The sequence below is a fragment of the Castor canadensis genome, chromosome 1 (genome assembly GCF_047511655.1).
Source record: "Castor canadensis chromosome 1, mCasCan1.hap1v2, whole genome shotgun sequence".
Taxonomy (NCBI): Eukaryota; Metazoa; Chordata; class Mammalia; order Rodentia; family Castoridae; genus Castor; species Castor canadensis.
The window spans coordinates 139,328,008-139,338,092 of record NC_133386.1 but is presented as its reverse complement, the minus strand read 5'-3'; the positions used below and the strand labels follow the sequence as shown (position 1 = coordinate 139,338,092).

Here is a 10,085-nt window from a genome sequence, read left to right as displayed (position 1 = left end):
TTATATTAATGGTTATATTTTTCATTTAGGCATCTCAGTTTGTTGTTGTTGTTTTGAGATAGGGTATCACTGTGTAGCCCAGTCTGGCCTCAAACTCATGATCCTCCTGCCTCAGCCTCCTAAGTGCTGAGGTTACAGGCATGCAAGACCATGCCCAGTTTAGGCATCTCACTTTTTAACATGTTGATCTTCCTTTTTTTGTGTGGGTATGGTTCTGGGGTTTGAACTCAAGGCTTCATGCTTGCTAGGCAGCATCACTTGAGTCACTCCACCAGCCCTTTTTTGTGTTGGGTATTTTTGAAATAAGGTCTTGTGAACTATTTGCCTGGGCTGGCTTTAAACCTCGATCCTCTTAATCTTTGCCTCCTGAGTAACTAGGATTACAGGCATAAGCCGCCGGTGCCCCGCTTGATTTCGTCTTTTAATATGTTGATGTGTAGGACCTTTGCCAGCACACCCAACAGATGATCCTACTAGTCTTCCAGGAACCACACAACCAGGGTAAATGTTGCATCAATTATCTCCTGCTTTAGATTTTCCTTGACCTGAGTCATTAAAGGAAAGTTCCTCTGAGTCTGTCTTGAACAAGAGGATTTACCAACAAGGTTGATCCAAACTTGTGCTGATCAGGACAGACTAGCTTTGAGGTGAACTTCACACACTATAATTTCCCTGCTCCATCCCAGTGCCTGACGCCAACTCACATGTCTGACCACAAACAACACTGTTGCCTTCTGGTTACTATAATGTTGGATGCTGTTTTTAAGTTTTAAAATGCCACCCAAGTATTTTTTAGCATCTCCTTCCTCTTTTCACGTCCACCTTCCTGTTTCTTATGACCTCCATATATCAGAGTTTCACTCGCCTACCACTCCTGTGAGAGGTTTCTGGCTTAGGCTTTGAGCATCTTCTTGCTGCAGTGGTCTTCTTTTCCTCACTAATGCTCAGACTTGCATTTCCCCACCCTACACACCCCTGTACATAGCCTTTAGTTCAGTACCAATCACTGGAGTCATGTAATCATATTTCACCAAATAACCCTTATGGAATTTTGAATAAATTAATGTAGCAGGGATTGAAATTTGTAGCACCAAGATTTTTAGGTAGATATAGAGCCAAACAAGACTTACAGCCAGTTACAGCACACACCTTAATTCCCAGCTTCTCTAGAGGCTGAGGCAAGGGGATCACTGGAGTTTGCAGCCAGCCTGGGCAACATAGCAAGGGCTCATCTCAAAAAAAAAAAAGAACAAGGAGAAGAAAAAAAAGGAGGAAGAGGAGGAGGAGGACTTGTTAGGTTTCTCCCTTATAATATCTGAGAAAATAGCTTGCCTCCAAGTAGCAGACTACACCACCCCAGTCTTCTACTAAGTTCTACTTCTGTGAAAATTCAGTTACAAGAGCTAGACACACAAAAGGCTTCCAAGTATTATTTTGGTGGAGCCTTTTCTTTTCTACATATGATGGAATGGTGTGGGGGGGTTAGATTTCTGGCAACCTGGTCTGTTATGGTGTTTTCTTTCTAGAAAAAATCATCCAGTGGCTGGGCCTCCTTATCCAGGAAACCAAAGGATTCATTACAAAGATGTAGAACCAAAAGAAGCTAGTAGTTCCCAAAGGAAACTGCAAAATCAGCAGTTTGGTTATATCTTTAGCCAGCTGGTGAGCAAATTGTAATCAAGAAAGACTAAAGATGAAAAAAATGGTTCTTAAAGCACTTAGCTCTCTACCTTTCACCTTGACCTAATCCACTCAAAAGGCTCAGGTAATGTGTAAAACCAAATGTATGGGGAAAGGATTGACCAGCAACCTCAGTTTTTTGCCAAATCTGTCTTCATGCCTGGACACACACACACCAATTTCATGGAGAGAGGACCTAAAGGTATAAACTTTTCTTGGAATAGGGATAGGAAAAGGTACAATAGCAAAACATAAACTAGTTCATAAATTGCCTTCCCTTTCAAATCCAATCTGAAACTGAAAGCACATCTTTGCACCATATAAAAGGCTTCAGCTCTACTTCTTCAGGCACTGCTGTCAGAGGAGGACAGGGATTGAACCACCAAGGATCTGCAGGAGATCAGGTATCTGACCGCTCTCAGCTCTGTCCTCTGAAGACTAAGGGTGTCTGAGGAGAGACTGGTGATAGAATGGGGCTGGGGGAAAATCTGAGTTTGCGTGACTGTGATAGTGGGGGATTATATATTATGGGTCAAAGCTACTAAGTCAGTTCTGGGTGAGAAATATTCTAGGTAGGGAGATGGGGTCAGATCTGGATAAAGAAAAGAATCTTGAGGGACAGACATATTGGTCTAGAAAATTAGAAACTTAATCCAAGACCACACAATTTATCACCAGGCCTTTGAGGGAGTATTTCTGACACCCGTGTCCCACACCATTCCTTAGGCCAGTGGGCCTTCCCTTCCTATGGTTAGTAAAGACTAGATTTTCAAAACAGACAGGATTATTCTTAATTTTCCAATAGTCCTCCCAACTCCATTCACACACCAACTTCTACCCTCTCTTTTTTAAATCTAGGATGGGAAAGCACCCCTTCAGTGATTAGAAGACACACAGTAGAAAGAAAGATTTTATGATTATGTGTACTGGGTGGTACACAACATACCTTGAAGACCCCACATGGAGGTCAAGGAATATAAGGGGGTGGAGGAGAGAGAGAGAGAGAGAGAGAGAGAGAGAGACTTTTTTGGGGTCCAGGGCATCATTCACACAAGTTTCCTGGGGGAATTTTAATTGATGTGTTTGGAGCAAACAGGCACAAGTTCCAGTAGGTCATGCTATGACTGAGAGGTGATTGCTGTAACATATCTGCACAGTCCATGTTGGGTATGAGGGTAAATGGGTTAGTCAAGTAGGTTGTATCTAGCTATACCATAGGAAAGTGGTCACCAGGTCTTATATAAGGCAGATATCTGCATAAGCTTTATTGAAGAACTGGAGAAAGGGGATGTGTAGAATTGAAAACTCAAGGTTACCTGAGCCATGTTTCTGATATAAGAAAATTAAACATATCTAAAATGGAGGGCTGGGGATATAGCTCAATGCTAGAGCACTTTCCCCAGCATTGCAAGAAACAAACAAACAAACAAACAAATCTAAAAAGGATGCCAAGGTAGTATAAAATTTATAAGAATTCACTATGTCTTTTCATCTAAGAACCCCCCTGATTGGTATGGTAGTACCCTGTTGGGAACCAAAAACCACAGTCTGACAAGGTCGCTGTGGCTTAGCAGCATTCTGACAAGGTGGGAATCTGCAGGTGCACCATGTCTCTATCATGGTGGGAAGGAATGCTAAATGGTTTCCCTTGACCGAAAAGAAGTTTATACTTAGTCAAGGACACTGGCAGTAAAAATACAGGGTGGCAAAAACAGAAAGGTTGTAACTAGGTCAGAGTGTTTTGATGTTTAAGTCTCTTCCTCTTTTGTATAAAGCTTGCTGAGGAAAATAAAATTTTGCCAGTTGGTCATCAGCCTGCTGGCCCTCTCGATATGTGTTTTGTCATTCCCTTATTGAGTGAGTGAGTCCTTTCATATGTCCTGTCTCATTCATTCCTTTCTTGAGCCCCTTAGGGTCAAGGACCTCTGTGATCCTGGCAGTACCCATCCATAATCCCAGCACTCTTGAGGCTGAGGCAGGCGGTTCTAGAGATTGAGACCAGTTGAACACGTCTACAAAGATCTAATTCACAATGATTATTTTAGAAGTCACTAGTTCTTTTCCTTTTTTACTTTATTTTATTTTTTTGTGGTACTGTGTCTTGAATTTAAGGCCTTCACCTTGAGCCACTCCACCAGCCCCGTTTCTTTTTGTGAAGGGTTTTTCGAGATAGGGTCTCAGAAAGTATTTGCCTGGGCTGGATTTGAACCGTGATTCTCCTGATCTCTGCCTCCTGAGTATCTAGGATTACAGGTGTGAACCACCAAGTTCTCATCCTTTTAAATGAGATTATCCTAAGTCTACACCAAAGATTGTCCCCAGAAAAAAAAGGATATTAATGATAATTCTCACCTCATTTTCCATGTTTTCTTTGCACTTTTTTAGAGTTAACTCATTACATCCATGCTCACGACATTCAGGTTTACCTATGACCTCTCCACTGATTTCAGAACCCTACATGGCCACTTTTTGTTAGCACCTCTACCTGGATTTCTCATGGGCACTTCAGACTTGCCATCCTCAAAACAAAGCCATGAAACCAAATTTGTAAGACAAGCAGTGGTGAGAGCTGAGCCTGGAGAGGGGCAGAGCTACACCATGGAAACATACATGATGGCAAGAAGCTTCAACCTTGGGCCTGGATGTAGCTCAGTGGAAGTGTATTTGTCCTTCATGCACAAGGTTCTGGGTTCAATCCTTGGTACAAAAAAGTAAAATAAAATAAAGCTTGACTCTTCTTCTGGTCAGTGCTTTTCAAAAAGCCAAGTGTCTCAGAATTGCCTAGGCAACTCATTAAAAATACTAAAAGCGAAATTTTGAGAGTGGGATCCAGAAACTTTTCCAGAGAGGGTCTTATGAAATTGGATGCTGAGAACCAATGTGAGAAGGTAGAAGAGGCTGGGATATGGGATGACAAAGCAAGGTGTTCTGTCATTAGTGGTGTTTCTATTCAGAGTCAGTCAAAATGCTCCTCCAGGAGAATTTTTTTTGTTTTAGTTTTTTTTTTTTTTGAGACAGGCTACATACATATACCCAGGCTGTCCTGGAACCTGGGATCCTCCTGCCTCTACCTCCCTAGTGCTGGGATTACCAATGGGTGTTACTGCCTGGCTTACCTAGGAGGGTTTTTAGTAATTTAAGGAGGATAGCCAGGGTCTTCAAATCCCTTAAAGAAGGATACATCAGCTTTTATAACTTTGCCTAAAGATTAAAAAAAAAAAAGGTTGATGGGAACCTCTTACAAAGAATTAAAGAATTTAAGTTTGGATAAATGCAAATATTCATCACCCTAATGCTGTACAATTTAACAATTCCAAGAATCACTTAAGAATGTTGGACAAGTATAATCAAAGTATAAGGTGATGAAACAAATTAATAGTTCTTTGGGAATTTGTGTCAGATATCATACCATTTACATCACATTCAAATTTTTAAGTGAAAACTTTCTCATATAAAAGGGTTTCTTTGGTTTTGTGTTTAGGGGACTTTTTGTTTTGTTTTGTTTTTTGATACTGTGGATTGAATGGTGGCCTCACCACTGAGCAACACAACCATCCTTAAGACCCATTCTCTTTTGTTTGTTTGTTTTTATAGGACCAGGTATTAAACCAAGGGCCTATACATGGTATTCAAGTGCTCTGCCCCTGAGTTACACCTCCAGCCCTTTCTTTTTGTTTGTTTGGGGTTTTTTTGGTGGTATTGGGGTTTGAACTCAGAATCTCACGCTTGTTAGGCAGGCACTCTACTACTTGAGCCACTTCAGCAGCCCTTTTAAATTTTATTTTGAGAAAGTGTCTCACTAAATTGCCAAGATTGACCTCAAACTCAAGATCTTCCTGTCTCAGTCTCCCAAGTAGCTGGTATTACAGGCATGCACTAGTATACCTGGCTTGGCAGGTTTTGTAATCATAACACATTTCAGTCTGTGAAAGATTTCAGTTGAACTCCCATGTGTGTTAGATTTTTGTTGCTATGACAAAATACCTGAGAGAATTAACTTAAATGGAGAAAAGCTATATTTTGGCTCATGGTTTCAGATGTCCCAGTCCATGGTCAGCTGGCTCTGTTGCTTTGGGTCTGAGGTAAGCACATATGGGCAGGCAGCACACATCAAGGTGGCTGGGAAGCCCCTCACTTACACTGTCTTCTGTTTGTTTGCAGTTGTTTTTGAACTGGAAGATGACATCTCTTCTAGCCATGGAAGTTCACATGTCCCTGCTAACTTGGTGGCTGACACAGCAGGTAATATAGCCACCCATTCTCAACCCACATCTTCTTCCCCCACATCTTTGAGACTCTATAGTTCCCAGAGTTGAGTCTGTGTCTAGAGCCAGTTAGAGAGCGTGAATATGAAAAATGACACGAAGATAGTATGAGTAAAGAAAAGAGACTCACAAAGTTTTGCTTTTTCTTTTTATATTACCATAACATAAGAGCCAGGTGTTCACAACTGCAATCCCAGCTACTTGGGAGGCAGTGATCAAGAGGATCACAGTTCCAGGCCAGCCTGGGCAAAAAAGTTCACAAGACCTTATGCCAAAGGAAAAAAGCTGTTGGGATAATGCACGCCTGTCATCCCAGCTACAGCAGAAAGCGTAAAATAGGAGGACCAAAGTCTAGGCCAGCCTGGGCAAAAAGCAAGACTCTATCTCCAAAGTGACGACAGCAAAAAGGGCTGAAGGCATGGCTCAGGTGTTGGAGCGCCTGCCTAGCAAGCATGAGGCCCTGAGTTCAAACCCCAGCATAGCCAAAAAAAAAAAAAAAAAAATCAAGATTTGCAAAACCCCAGTACCACCAAAATAATAATAATAAGAAGATTGTGTTCATAAGTACGCCTTATGTGAACCTGTAACTGTAAAATCTTAGGCTGAGCAAGAAGCCATGCTGGGGGCTCTGGACAGAATCCAGCACATGCTGGTTCCTCTGCAAACAAAGCAGAGGGCTCTACTCCTTCCCTACAGGTGACCAGCCTGACAGAGGACTTTCAGCTGGACATGGCTTCCAGTGCTTTTGATGATCAGTATGAGGGCTGTGTTGATGAAATGGAGGCAGAGGCACCCGAGCTATTAAAAGAAGAGTTGAACATGAACACACTATTGAAAAGCGAATGGGAAATGGCAGAGAAAAAATGGAAGCAAATAAAGAACAGAATAAACTATCCAAAAAGTTTCAATGATTTCCACGGAACAGCTGTCGTGGCCTATACGGGGTGCCTTGCAATTCATTTTAACAAAGCTGTAAGAGAATTCCATCAAAACTCACATACCTTTCAGTACAAGGCCTTCCATTATTACTTGACAAGAGCGCTTCAGCTTCTCAGGACTCAGAGTTGTCCCACAGTTTATAGAGGCTCTAAGACCAAATTTTCTTACAGTAGAACAGGAAGGGTACGATTTGGACAATTTACTTCATCATCTTTGAATAGAAATGTAGCTGTTTCTTCACAGTTTTTTAGTTATGATGGGACACTGTTTGTCATCAAAACCTGTTTGGGTGTTAATATCAGAGAATTCTCTCTCTATCCTCTTGAAGAGGAAGTGTTAATTCCAGGGTATGAGGTGTACCACAAAGTCACTGTAACAGAAACTAGTAAGAAATACAATGAAATTTTTCTTGAAGATCCCCAAAGAATGAAGAGCAACTTCAATTGCTTCTATAGTAGTTCTGCTAAAAATCCCAATGAACAAGACAGCAATTTCAACAGCTCAGGTGAGTGTGGGTGTCACCTGGAGGTGGGTCTGGTGTGGCCATCAAAAAATAGAACAGGGAATGCTTCCTACCCAAAGCCATACGCACAGCCAGGAATGACCAGGGTTTGAAGTTAGTGAACCCAGGGACACAACCTCAGGAAGGGCACATCAGTAATGGTTAAAAAGCTGAGGGTGAGGAGAGCCACCATGAACACTTTCAAAACCAAGCTGACCTGGGTTTCAGGTATCCATGCATTAACAGTCATAATTCCTTGTGGCCTGTAATCTCTCTCCTCCTTTCACCACATACCATATTTCATCCAAGCTTAGACACCATTGTAATTATCTTTCAAGACCTAATTCAAATATCACTTCCAAGGTAGCCTTCGTGATACTTTCAGGGAAAATCGAACACTGTACCATCCTTCCTGTCATAGGTTGAAGTCACACCACCTCAGTGATAATCTGGCTTAAGCATTACTAACTCTGTGACTTCCGGCAACTTACCCAAGCAATCTGTGTTCAATTTCCTCATCTGAATGACATGGACACCAATAACAAATCCTTCAGTAGGACTGCTGTGAGATTTAAAAGAGAGTAATTCAAGACCTACTGTCTGGCACATAGATATTGCTCAACAAATTCTTTTTTTTTTTTCCCCATGGAAAACCTTGTACACATCTCAGCCATTTCATCTGATCTTATAACAATGTGGAGTAATGATGAGTATTGTTTATCATTGATATGATGATCATTTGTTTACAGTCTGGAGACTGCATAATGCCTGGCTTGAGTCAGGGTTCCAGTGTATGTTGTTGCAGTAAGTTAAGTTCACTGAGAGGCCAGAGATCCAACAGAAGTGGATCTGAGCTGCAGAGGGACTTAATACCCAACACATTTTAGACCAAATTAATCCTTATGCTCTGATGGGGTTCTGGAAACATGAGAAATCTTTGGGAGTAGATATGGGACCACAGAGAGTGATAATGGGGAAACTCTGAACCTTTACATAGAGGGATTTGGGATTTGGATCAAGCCTAATGAAAACCTGACGCCCTGGTAGAAAGTCCAGCAGAGGAAAATGCTGCCACCCATCTGGGCCAAGTGGCTGATACTCAGCTTCAGGCAAGCTGAGAACCCCAGGTGGGAAGTCAGATCCCACCAGCTCCAATTAGGACTAGCCATCACAGAAAGGAATATATTAATTGCTATAAAAGGTGGGCTTCCAACAGATCTAGATCTAGAACTATCTCCCTGCATGGAAAAGGTTAGGCATGGAGGGGCTCCCACAATAGCCAGGGGGGCTCCAGGCTCCAGGTGGGAAGGCCATTCTCATCCAGGCACAGTGGCTTAGCGCACAGGGCTTGGGTATGGGCTAAAGGATTCATTGACCCACTCAATTTAAAATGACCTTAAGTTCAAGATCCAAAGGAGGTGTCCCCACAGTGTCTCGCTCCCTGGTATTTGTGAGTACTTTAGGAATCTTGGGAAAGCATGAGCAGAGTCTAACCAGGTGTACTGAGCCTCGAGACCCTGCTTTCATGGGTTTTGACCTGAAGGTGAAGTTCTGGAAGTTTGGGAGGCCCGTGTCTTCAGAAACTCTGTATGGAAAACTTTCCTTCCCCTTCTCCCATCTGCAGGAAGAAAAGGCCCCATGTTCCTGTTGCTGCTGCTGCTTGGTCTCCCTGTCCTGCTGTCTGCCCCTACTGAGCTGTAACCCTCCCCTGCCTGGTGTTGGATGGAGACCAAGAGACAGGGGTTTGACTGGTTCTTCAAGATCAGCAGTACTGGGAAGGGTGGGATCGTTTTTTCTAATCTACTTCAGTGCTCATGTCCTTCATAGACATATGAGGAAACTACTGCATCTGACTGCACAAGTGCGTACTCTGTCTTAAAGTTTACTACCTGAGATAAGTTCCTGATCTTTTGCCACTTTGCTATGATTATAAAGCAATATTTGTATGCACTGTCAGCAGCGGCAGCCTTAAAAAATTCAATTTGTCATGAATGTAATAATCTAAAGAAATAAATCACTTATAATCACAACTTGCTTTTCTGCACCTAGCTATTTCTATAGGTTGTATTATTTGTTCAAGAAATTCTCCTAAGATGTTAGATCTGATGCCAGCATTTTATAGCTGAGAAGGTTCATGTCATACATTTCTTATAGACATCCTTGCAGGACTGACTGATTGAGCCATAAATGGGCTGTTCTAAATAAATTCCTCTATCTACACTGCCCCACCAGAAATGCAAGCAGTTACTGCGCCTTGTCAATTAATTTGAATAATAGCCACCAAATATATTTGAAAGGCACATTTTGAGGGATGGACAGAGGCAGGAAATGTAGGTGCTGTACTCACCATGGGTGGGTTTAGCTAAGATGCACAGAATTGCCCTCACTCTTCATTCCCCATTCTCCATGCCTGAAGACTACACTGCCTTTGTCTACCGGCTGTTGAGGTAAATCACAAAGACATGGCAACTAACAGCAAATTGCATAATGGTGCAATAATAGACAAAAAGATCATTGGAAGGAAGAGAGTCTAGAAAACTGCTGGAATCTTGAGAAACCCTGGAACAATGCAAATATGGCTACCTCCAAAAAAAGAGCCAGAGAAAAACAACACATATAGCTGGCTGCCCAGCCCCAGTGACCTTCCCGATAATGTCCAGCACTTTCCCCCATTCCCCCTTCACAGTCATTTTTTCTAA

General features: G+C 42.2%; 1 protein-coding gene across 2 annotated transcripts; it reads left to right on the top strand.

Moving 5' to 3' along the window:
• The first annotated feature begins 2,019 nt into the window (after positions 1-2,019).
• LOC109678990 (T-cell ecto-ADP-ribosyltransferase 2-like) lies at positions 2,020-9,416 on the top strand. 2 transcript variants are annotated; one of them, XM_074083814.1, is made up of 4 exons: positions 2,020-2,084; positions 5,842-5,922; positions 6,642-7,389; positions 9,011-9,416. In XM_074083814.1, the coding sequence occupies exons 2-4, from the start codon at positions 5,860-5,862 to the stop codon at positions 9,085-9,087; spliced, it is 888 nt and encodes a 295-aa protein (XP_073939915.1). In that variant the 5' UTR covers positions 2,020-2,084; positions 5,842-5,859; the 3' UTR covers positions 9,088-9,416. The 2 variants fall into 2 exon arrangements, 1 of the variants encoding a protein (XP_073939915.1); XR_012450890.1 differs by lacking the exon at positions 6,642-7,389 and having other exon boundaries at positions 2,033-2,084.
• Positions 9,417-10,085: the final 669 nt, after the last annotated feature.

Bases quoted from the DNA above. Each gene is read 5' to 3' on its own strand.
- LOC109678990 (XM_074083814.1), top strand. From the start codon at position 5,860: ATGACATCTCTTCTAGCCATGGAAGTTCACATGTCCCTGCTAACTTGG. The intron at 5,923-6,641 runs GTAATATAGCCA...CCTTCCCTACAG, and splicing joins CTTGGTGGCTGACACAGCAG to GTGACCAGCCTGACAGAGGA. The intron at 7,390-9,010 runs GTGAGTGTGGGT...TCCCATCTGCAG, and splicing joins CAGCAATTTCAACAGCTCAG to GAAGAAAAGGCCCCATGTTC.